General features: G+C 36.2%; 3 protein-coding genes across 3 annotated transcripts; all 3 read left to right on the top strand.

Moving 5' to 3' along the window:
- Positions 1-5,157: 5,157 nt before the first annotated feature.
- Positions 5,158-6,210, top strand: LOC149152390 (uncharacterized). Its single transcript, XM_089443461.1, has one exon. It carries the CDS (start codon positions 5,158-5,160, stop codon positions 6,208-6,210), a length of 1,053 nt encoding a protein of 350 aa, XP_089299587.1.
- An 855-nt stretch (positions 6,211-7,065) lies between these two features.
- Positions 7,066-7,515, top strand: LOC149152389 (uncharacterized). The gene has a single exon (XM_089443460.1). It carries the CDS (start codon positions 7,066-7,068, stop codon positions 7,513-7,515), a length of 450 nt encoding a protein of 149 aa, XP_089299586.1.
- Positions 7,516-7,656: 141 nt separating this feature from the next.
- LOC149152388 (uncharacterized) lies at positions 7,657-8,136 on the top strand. The gene has a single exon (XM_089443459.1). The coding sequence runs from the start codon at positions 7,657-7,659 to the stop codon at positions 8,134-8,136; it is 480 nt and encodes a 159-aa protein (XP_089299585.1).
- The last annotated feature ends 3,654 nt before the right edge of the window (positions 8,137-11,790 follow it).

Raw genomic sequence — 11,790 nt, 5'->3', positions numbered from 1 at the left:
AGTATAATAGTGTCACAAAATAGTATAAAGTAAAACATAAAACAAATAAACAATATAGTAACGACATCAATTAAAATTATTAATATACTAATAACATGAACTAAATAATGATAATGATTAGTATAATAGTGTTACAAAATCGTATTACAAAATAGTAAAACATAAAACAAACAAACAATATATTAATAACATGAATTAAATAATGATCAGATTAGTATAATAGTGTTACAAAATAGTGTTATAAAATAGTAAAAAATAAAACATAAAACAAACAAACAATATAATAATAACATGAATTAGATAATGATAATGATTACTATAATAGTGTTACAGAATAGTGTTAGAAAAAGAATAAAACAAACAAGGAATATAGTAATAACATGAATTAAAACTATTAATATAGTAAAAACATGAGTTAAATAATGATAATGATTAGTATAATAATGTTGCAATATAGTGTTACAATATAGTAAAACATAAAACAGATAAACAATATTTTAATAACATGAATTAAAATTATTAATATAGTAATAACATGAAATAAATAATGATAACGATTAGTATAATATTGTTAGAAAATAGTAAAACATAAAATATAAAACAAATGAACAAGACAGTAATAACATGAATTAAATAATTATATTGATTAGTATAATAGTGTTACGTTATAGTAAAACATAAAACATAAAGGAAACAAACAATATAGTAATAACCAGAATTAAAATTATTAATATAGTAATAACAGGAATTAAATAATAATAATGATTAATATAATAGTGTTACAAAATAATGTTACAATATAGTAAAACATAAAACATAAAACAAACAAACAATATAGTAATAACATGAATTAAATAATGTTAATGTTTAGTATAATAGTTTTACAAAATATTTTTACAAAACAGTAAAACGTAAAACATAAAACAAACAAAAAATACATTAATAACATGAACTAAAAAATGATAATGATTAGTATAATAGTGTTACAAAATAGTCTTACAATATACTAAACTGTAAAACATAAAAAAATGGTAATATCATGAATTAAAATTATTGATATAATAATAACATAAATTAAAATTATTAATATAGTAATAACATGAATTAAATAATTAAAATGATTAGTATAATACGGTTACAAAATAGTGTTATAAAATAGTAAAACATAAAACATAACACAAACAAAAATATAGTAATAACTTGAATTAAATAATGATATTGATTAGTATAATAGTGTTACAATATAGTAAAACAAACTTACAATATAGTAATAACATGAATTATAATTATTCATATAGTAATAACATGAACTAAAGAATGATAATGTTTAGTATAATAGTGTTTCAAAATAGTATAAAGTAAAACATAAAACAAACAAACAATATAATAGCGGCATCAATTAAAATTATTAATATACTAATAACATGAACTAAATAATGATAATGATTAGTATAATAGTGTTACAAAATCGTATTACAAAATAGTAAAACATAAAACATAAAACAAACAAACAATATATTAATAACATGAATTAAATAATTATAATTATTATTATAATAGTGTTACAATATAGTAAAACATAAAACATAAAACAAAAAAAATATAGTAATAACATGAATTAAATAATGATAAGATTAGTATAATAGTGTTACAAAATAGTGTTATAAAATAGTAAAAAATAAAACATAAAACAAACAAACAATATAATAATAACATGAATTAAATAATGATAATGATTAGTATAATAGTGTTACAGAATAATGTTAGAAAAAGAATAAAACAAACAAGAAATATAGTAATAACATGAATTAAAATTATTAATATAGTAATAACATGAGTTAAATAATGATAATGATTAGTATAATAGTGTTACAATATAGTAAAACATAAAACAAATAAACAATATTGTAATAACATGAATTAAAATTATTAATATAGTAATAGCATGAAATAAATAATGATAATGGTTAGTATAATATTGTTACAAAAATAGTAAAACATAAAATATAAAACAAATGAACAAGACAGTAATAACATGAATTAAATAATTATATTGATTAGTATAATAGTGTTACAAAATAGTGTTACAATATAGTAAAACATAAAACATAAAACAAACATAAAATATAGTAATAACATGAGTTAAATAAAGTTAATGTTTAGTATAATATTTTTACAAAATAGTTTTACAAAACAGTAAAATATGAAACATAAAACAAACAAAAAATTCATTAATAACATGAATTAAATAATGATACTGATTAGTATAATAGTGTTAAGAAATAGTCTTACAATATACTAAACTGTAAAACATAAAAAAATGGTAATATCATGAATTAAAATTATTGATATAATAATAACATAAATTAAAATTATTAATATAGTAATAACATGAATTAAATATTGATCATGATGAGTATCATAGTGTTACAAAATAGTGCTAACAAATGGTGTTACAAAATTGTAAAATATAAAACATAAAACAAACAAACAATATAGTAATAACATGAATTAAAATTATTAATATAGTAATAACATGAATTAAATAATTGAAATGATTAGTATAATACTGTTACAAAATAGTGTTATAAAATAGTAAAACATAAAACATAACACAAACAAACAATATAGTAATAACATGAATTAAATAATGATAATGATTATTATAGCAGTGTTACAAAATACTGTTGCAAAATAGTATAACATAAAACAAACAAACAATATGCTAATCACATGAATTAAACAATGATAATGAATAGTATAGTAGTATTACAAAATAGTAAAACATAAAACATAAAACAAACTTACAATATAGTAATAACATGAATTAAATAATGATATTGATTAGTTTAATAGTGTTACAATATAGTAAAACAAACGTACAATATAGTAATAACATGAATTATAATTCTTAATATAGTAATAACATGAACTAAAGAATGATAATGTTTAGTATAATAGCATTACAGAATAGTATAAATTAAAACATAAAACAAACAAACAATATACTAACAACATGAATTAAAATTATTAATATAGTAATCACATGAATTAAATAATTATAATTATTAGTATACAAGTGTTAGAAAATAGTGTTACATTATAGTAAAACATAAAACATAAAACAAACAATATAGTAATAACATGAATTAAAATTATGAATATATTAATAACATGAAATAAATAATGATAATGATTAGGATAATAGTGTTACAAAATGGTGTTACAAAATAGTAAAACATAAAATATAAAACAAACGAACAATATAGTAATGACATGAATTAAATAATGATATTGATTAGTATAATAGTGTTACAAAATAGTGCTATAATATAGTAAAACATAAAACATAAAACGATTCAAAATTGAATCACAATTTTCGGAAGGCGCTGCGGTTGCGATCTAGGGTTAGGCAAGAAACCCTCAACGGAGCCGTTGGCACTGCGCAGCAGACGCACCAAGCCGGCAGGAATAGCGCTGCAGCGTGACAGAGCTGCAGTATCCTAGCAGAGGCAATGGATCAGCCTCAGGGGGGGCGTCAGAGCCCTCCCCCACACAATACCCACCTGAAACTACAGTCATTTATGGTTCAGTAAATCAGGAAATATTGGACAAAGGGAAACAACAGTACAAGGAGGACAGCGAGAAGAATCACCAGACAAACAAGGACGGTCACGAGCCAGAAGGACATGCAAGCCCAGATCTGAGGCAAAAAGTCTTCTCTTCTACATGCCGACCTGTCGCCAAGGAAAGGCCGAGAATCGAGCTGCCTGGAGACATCATAGATGAAAGAATAGAGTACATGACCGAACACGCCCTCATTGGGAAGTTCATAGGCTTCTGGCTGACTAAACGAGCTTTATACGGTTGGATAGCGGTGAAATGGAGACCCAAAGGAGATGTTACCCTTCAACTGGGGCCAAAAGGCTTCTTCACCGCAATCTTTGTCTGTCTAGAGGACAAATACAGAGTCCTGGAAGGAGGGCCTTACTTTTTCAATGCAGCAGGACTCTATCTGAGGGAATGGATTCCAAGATTCAACCCAGACAAAGAAGACGTCACTTGGGCCCCGGTTTGGATCAGACTCTACTCCCTTCCAGATGAATATTGGGACGAAAGAATACTTAAGGGTATTGGAAATGGAGTGGGAGAATACATCAGGACAACCGAAGAAAATAAAACGCGTAAGTATATATCCTACGCACGAATCTGTGTTTTTATCCGCCTGAATGAAGCTCTGCCAGAGTCGATCACTCTTTCCCACAGAGATGAAGAATGGACCCAGCCTTTTGATTATGAGCATGTTCCCTTTAGATGCAGAAGATGCCATGCTCTGGGACATCTCTTCAGGGACTGCCCTCTCAATATCAAAGATAATACCCCTGCACCCTCTGAGAACCAAATCCAGGATGGTTCACCAAGGTTACAAATAGAAAACGCTCGCATAAGAAGCCTCAAAATGGACCCAAACCCCAGCCAAACAAACCCTCCAATGTTGCATCCAAGAACAGCTTCGATATACTTGCCCAAACCTCTGAAGACCAACCCCTCACCTCTGATCCCATCCCCTCGCGCCCCTCTTCTCCATCTCGCCCGTCCTCCATCGATCCATCCTCCAAATCTTCTGCCCCCACTGCTCCCCCTTCTATCCTCAGCAAAGATCCCGAGCAGTCTAACAAGAACATGGAAGTTGATGGAAAGGAGGATGTTCACCAAGACTCAGAAATCAACAAGGAAGAAAGCGAACAAGTGCAGCAAATGGACGAAGAACCGGAGAGCATAGATCTCAACGGTTTAGACATTCTGGAGCTAGAAGCAGCATGCAAAAAAAGGGCATATGAATCCATCTCAGAGCTTCAACTTGATAAGCTCGAAATGGTTATCTCAAGGGCCTATCATCAACACCAACTTGGGATACAACCAGGCAGTCATTGGGATAGCCACCTGCGCCCAAAAGACTCTAAAAAGAGAGGACGGAAGAAAGATCTCCAACGAACTATCGAGGTAGGAAAAATCCTGGTTGATTCAGGCAGATATGCAAAGTTAACGAAGTACTACAGGCCCTCCAACAGTAGTTGATCCATGAAGCTCGTATCCTGGAATCTAAGAGGGCTTAACAGCCCCGGAAAACTAAGAATGTTAAAGAACATGATAAAAATGGAAAAGCCACAGATGTGCTTTCTCCAGGAAACAAAGTGTAACAGTTCTACCCTAGGAGATATACTTTCCAAGGCTTGGCCAGGCTGTCGTTCGGTTGCTGTAGATGCCATGGGAGCCTCAGGAGGGCTAGCTATAGCATGGAACTCCCAAGCGGTCACTCTCACGGATTTTCATGCCTCTCACCACTTTATTCAAGCAGTCTTCCACATCCTGGGAACTAACATTCATGGCAATCTATCTAATGTCTATTTTCCGCAAGACACAGGTAGCAAAATCAGGCTCCTTGACACTATTGAAGTCCTTAGCAATAACAGAAGTCACCCACTATGGATAATGGCAGGGGACTTTAATATGATCACTAATAGCGAGGAAAAGATTGGCGGAAGATACAGATTGGAGCCGGACGCTGCACGCTTCAAAGACTTCATCCAAGCAACTTCCCTCATCGACATGCCATTCTGCAATGGCACCTTCACCTGGAGCAATTGCAGAGCTGGAAACTCCCGTATCGCCTCCAAATTAGACCGATTTCTAATCTTTGACAACTCAGTGCACCTTGGCGGAGACCTCTCAGCTGAAATTCTCGCTCATTCGGGGTCGGATCACTGGCCAATAGCTCTTCAATGGAGGAGACCCGGGGATCAGACAAAAAGACCCTTCCGATTCGAGAGTTTCTGGCTGTCTCACCCTGCATTCAAGGATTTCGTCAAAACGACCTGGGCCTCTTTCCTCCCTCCGGAAGGCGCGTGGATGTATCAATTCCAACAGAAGCTAAGGCACCTAAAAAATCAGCTAAAAAAATGGAACAGGGAGACCTTTGGAAAGATATTTAAGGCGCAACAAGATCTGCATCAAGAGTTGGTGAATCTCCAACAAAAAGTAATTACAGAGGGACACACGGAGACCACCCTGAACCAAGAGCGACTTATTAACAGTCAGATTGAAGAAAGAAGGAAGCAGGAGGAAATCTACTCGAGGCAAAAATCAAGGGTCAGGTGGCTGAAGGAGGGGGAGCGCAACACCAAATTTTTCCACAGAACTACAGTGTAGAGAAGGATGCACAACTCCATCCCCTTCATCCAAAAACAGACAGGGGAAAAAGTAGAATCGCATGCAGAAATTGAAGAAGCACTCCTGGACCATTTCCAACTTGTCCATCAGGAACCAGCAAATGATAGGCAACCGACTATTGAAAAAATAATCAGAAATGTGCCAAAAATCATATCGGAGGATCATAACAAGCTTCTAATGAGTCCCATTCTTCCTCAGGAGGTAGATGACGCAATGGCCCAGCTCAAAGAAGGTAAGGCCCCAGGCCCAGATGGATTCACTACCACTTTCTTCGATGCCTTTTGGGACATGATAAAATTGGAGGTGTGGCAGATTGTTGAGGAATCCAGGACCATGCGCTGGCTCCTCCCCTCCCTCAACTCCACTTTCATCACTCTCATACCCAAAGAGGAGAACTCCATCACGCCTGACAAGTTCAGGCCCATTGCCCTCTGCAATCGCATCTACAAAGTCATAACAAAAGTCATAGCCAACAGATTGAAGCCCCTCCTACCTCTGCTTATATCTCCAGAACAGTCAGGGTATGTGGAAGGACGACAAATAATGGATGGCATCCTCCTCACGCATGAGATAATCCATTCTCTCAAGCACTCTAAGTAGTCAGGTATGATTCTCAAACTGGATCTCTCTAAAGCCTTCGATAAGCTCAGTTGGTCTTACATTCAGCATATGTTAAAAGCTTTTGGATTTGGATCCATGTGGATTAGCTGGATTATGAACCTAATCACCTCCACTCACTTCTCCATCCTGATAAATGGCATCCCCTCCCGCCCTTTCAAGCCCTCTCGTGGTATTAGGCAAGGTGACCCCTTATCCCCCTTCCTCTTTGTCCTGATGGCGGAGGGTCTAGGTAGACACATTAAACATGCCCTCCACTCTCATCAGCTCAAGGGCATATCGGTTCACCACACCCCTGCCACCTCTCATCAACAATTTGTTGATGATACTATGCTTTATGGTTATCCCTCTGCCCAGGAAGTATCTCAATTCAAATCCCTCCTCAACGACTTCGCTGAGGCTTCTGGAACTCATGTCAACACCTCCAAGTCGCAGATTGTTTTCTTTCATACCCCACCTCAGGTCAAATCCGCCATCACTCGCATTCTGGGCATCCCTGCAGCCACGCTTCCCTCCAAATATCTAGGCGCTCCCCTTACTGCTTCTGCCTTAAAACTACCCGCTTGGAGCAACCTCCTCGAAAAGCTTGAGTCCCTCCTCAACCTCTGGACTTATAGATCTCTTAACCTTGCCAGTCGGGTAGTGCTTATCAAATCAGTCCTATAATCCATGCCTCTCTATCGTTTTTCAGTTCTTGCAGCACCTAAGTGGGTTATAAAGAGAATCAGAAGCCTACATCATGATTTTCTCTGGGGCAGCTCAGCTACAAATCACAAATAGGCTCTGGTTAAGTGGTCCACGGTATGCATGCCAAAAGGCAAGGGCGGCATTGGACTTCGGGATCCAGAGCACAGTAATGCAATCATGAATGCCAAGATCTGGTGGCAATGGATCACAAACCCTGAAAAGCCTTGGGTCAAAATCTGGACAGCCAAGTATGCTAACCACAGACCTCCGGAAGAACTCATTAGGTTCACGCCCACGGAGAAAGGGTCTTTAATCTGGAATGCCGCCAAGCAGCACCATCACCTAATCCAACAGCACAACTTTTGGGAGATCAGGAATGGAAAACTAGCAAGATTTTGGTCTGACACCTGGAATCAACTGCCCAGGCTAACTAGTGCTCTTCCTCCAACTCTAATACCAAACAGACAGGAGCAGCTACGGGATAAAGTCCATCTTTTATGGACACAGGAAGGGGAGCAAGGATACAGGAAATGGAAATACAGTAATCAAATTCTTACCAATGCCACCAGCAAGGAGATGGAAGACCTCGGGGAAGAATAAAGAAAGCGAAGAATTCGGTATCATGAAGGCCATGACATTCTAAGATGGGGGTATCTACCCAAGGGGACTTACACCACAGCTGAAGCCTACAAGCTGGTTAGCAATTTTCCTCCTTCGACCGATTCCTTATGGAGTAATCTGTGGGATCTCGGAGCTTGGCCCAAAATTTCCTACTTCCTCTGGCTCGTAGGGCATAAAAAAATCCTCACTTGGGATAGACTCAGGAAAAGAGGCTTTCAAGGCCCTTCTATATTTCATAATTGCTTTCAAAACGAAGAAACCCTCCAGCACCTGCTAGCTACCTATCCCCTAGCCAACCAGATCTGGGAAAAAGTGAGCTTCAGATGCCAAATAAGATGTAGAGCAAACGACGACATCATCAGCAACCTTAGGCAATGGCCAAAAAGCCCCTACAACTGTGAGATCCTCAACCACTTATAGAGAATCATCCCGGGCCTAATCTTATGGAACATCTGGAAGGAACGCAATAAGCGCATCTTCAAAAACATAAGCTCCCACATTGGGGAAATTTGGCACAGACTTCAAGGAAATCTTCATGAAACCATGATGCTCAGAACTTGGTCGAAGGAAGATCACCCCTCAACAGACAATGAGAGAAACATCCTCGACAATTGGCAGCTGCAACTGCCACAAGAAGATCACAAGCAGCATTCTTCCAACAACAACAGCACAGATGACAGCTGCTGGAAACCTCCCCCCATCAGTTCTTTCAAACTCAACTTTGATGGGGCTTCCAAGGGCAATCCTGGAGCTGCTGGATTCGGAGGAATTCTGAGGAACCATGCTGGCACTCCCCTGCAAATCTACTTTGGAAATATGGGATGGGACACTAACAATTCTGCCGAGCTAGAAGGCCTCTGGCAAGGGCTCCTACAAGCGGAACAGCTCAATCTCCAACCCCTGATTGTGGAAGGGGATTCCCAGCTGCTCATCAACATCGCCACTCACTTACAGAATGGATCCCAAGCCAGGAAAATCGCCCCAAGTTGGAGACTAGAAGCTAGGCTAAACATCATGGAGCAATATCTCAGAAATAACAGAGCCATCTCTTTCAATCACATAAGAAGAGAAGGCAACAAGATTGCAGACCTACTGGCCAATGTAGGGGTTGAAAATGATCAGGTATTCCGCTCAGGATCCATGGATATCATTCAAAACAACCAACAAGCACAGGAATTCAATTGCCTCATCCAAAAAGATGCAAGCCACCCGGATGTGGGTGTTCGCACAAGAATGAATGTAAGGCCACATGGCCAGCAAGTGTTGCCACGAGCTAGCCCGTGGAGGAACTTAAGGGATGTCGCCGCAGACTTAAATGAAGGGGCTCCCGTTCAGAAGCCTTAATGGCATTAATGGAGGTAGGCTGTGAGGGCAGGGCGCATTCATGGCGCTCAAGGTTCAAGGGCCAGATGATGATCTTAAGGCGGGCGAGAGGATGGAGTCACGACATTCTTAGCACGACAAGCACGCTGCGCAGACGAGCTGGGACATTCTCTGCCTTCTGGCAGACGCTGAGAACTCTGAATTACCTGCATCGCAAGGGAGAGATAGCAAAGCACTATCTGCAGGTTCTGAGAATTGGAACCTTGCATTGGAAGCTCTGTTTCGAGCAGCCAGTTCCATTGACAATATGGCCAGAACCAGAGAACGGCAACCGTGTAGACAAGGAACGGGTCGTGGGGGCTCCTCTCACCCTCCAGCAGCGGATGCCCACCACCATTGTTGCTGCTGCTACTGTTATAGACGGACGAGAATTCCCCACCTGCAAGCATCTCCATTCTTGGATTCCAGCAACCCAAGTGAAGGACCGCCAGCGCTTCCAGCGTTTGGCACCGCAGTGTTCAATTTGGGAAGCCTTTGTGCCCACATTTCAGTCCTCTTCATCAGGGACGCAGAGGAGGACAATGCCAGGTCGAGCAGTAGCAAATTGCCCTCCGCGGACCAGGCGGGCAGGGCTGAGGAACAAGCAAGAGAAGCAACTGAGAAGGCACCCGTCCAAACTCAGACGCAGGAGGCATCCACGTCCAGAGCGGGAGAAGTACAGGCAGAACCCCAGGAAGAATATGGATGGGTCCCGATCGTTGAGGCGGAACTAGAGGAGTAGCAGGCATGGACTCAACCATCCTTCTTTTTGTCCAGGTCCTGTTTTGAGGTCTTCTGTCTCGGTCGCTTTCTATGCTTGGGATAAAATATATGCTTTTGTATGGGTCTTGTAGTTTGTCTGCAGGTCTTTCTCTAATTTTGTTTTAGTTAGTAAGCATTTTCTGGGCGTTTGCACATGTCCACGGTCGCCCCTGCGAGGGTAGTATTTTGAGTCACAACTCTTGCGAGGGCAATGTCAAAGTAAAAAGGAGAATTTTGATGAGTTTTGAGGTAGCCTGGACACATCTATATGCTAAAGCCGGCTGCCAACCCACCGTGCCACAGATGGCCATGGGAAACTAGTTTTACTGCATGTAATGTTATTTTGTACATAATATAATTACTTAGCATAGTCTTACTGAGAAAAAAAAACATAAAACATAAAACAAACACGCAATATAGTAACAACATGAATTAAATAATTATAATGATTGGTATAATAATGTTACAATATAGTAAAACATGAAACATAAAAAAACAAACAATATAGTAATAACATGAATTAAATAATGATATTGATTAGTATAATAGTGTTACAAAATACTGTTACAATATAGTAAAACATGAAACAAAAAACAAAAAAAAAAATATAGGAATAAAATGAATTAAAATAACTAATATAGTAATAACATGAATTAAATAATGTCAATGATTAGTATAATAGTGTTACAAAATAGTAAAACACAAAACATAAGACAAACAAACAATATAGTAATAACATGAATTAAATAATGATAATCATTAGCATAATAATGTTACAAAATAGGGTTACAAAAAACATAAAACAAACAAACAATATAGCAATAACATGAACCAAATAGTGATAATTATTAGCATAATAGTGTTACAAAATAGTAAAACATAAAACATAAAACAAACAAACAATATTGTAATAACATGAATTAAATAATTATAATGATTAGTATAATAGTGTTAAAAAAATAATGTTCCAATATAGTAAAACATAAAACATAAAACAAACAAAAAATATAGTAATAACATTCATTAAATAATCATAATTATTAGTATAATAGTGTTACAACATAGTGTTAAAAATAGTAAAACATAAAACTTTAAACAAATGCATAATATAGTAATAACATGAATTTAAATAATGATAATGATTAGTATAACATTGTTACAATATAGGAAAACATAAAACAAACAAACAATATAGTAATAACATTAATTAAATAATGATAATGATTGGTATAATAGTGTTACAAAATGGTGTTACAAAATAGTGCTACAAAATAGTGTTATAAAATTGTAAAATATAAAACACAAAACAAACAATATAGTAATAACATGAATTAAATAATTATAATGATTAGTATAATACTGTTACAAAATAGTAAAATGTAAAATATAAAACAAACAAACAATATAGTAATAACATGAATTTAGTATATTAGTGTTACAAAATAGTAAAAAATAAAACATAAAACAAACACACAATATACGAATAACATGAATTAAAATTATTAATAT

The sequence above is a fragment of the Pinus tabuliformis genome, chromosome 9, assembly GCF_031772625.1.
Source record: "Pinus tabuliformis cultivar Carrire ecotype Pingquan chromosome 9, CPIR1, whole genome shotgun sequence".
NCBI classification, from domain to species: Eukaryota; Viridiplantae; Streptophyta; class Pinopsida; order Pinales; family Pinaceae; genus Pinus; species Pinus tabuliformis.
The sequence above is the reverse complement of the archived record's forward strand: the minus strand, read 5'-3'. Positions and strand labels throughout refer to the sequence as shown.

Excerpts from the sequence above, each read along its gene's own strand:
- LOC149152390 (XM_089443461.1), top strand. The coding sequence starts at position 5,158 with ATGGAAAAGCCACAGATGTGCTTTCTCCAGGAAACAAAGTGTAACAGT.
- LOC149152388 (XM_089443459.1), top strand. The coding sequence starts at position 7,657 with ATGCCAAAAGGCAAGGGCGGCATTGGACTTCGGGATCCAGAGCACAGT.
- LOC149152389 (XM_089443460.1), top strand. The coding sequence starts at position 7,066 with ATGGCGGAGGGTCTAGGTAGACACATTAAACATGCCCTCCACTCTCAT.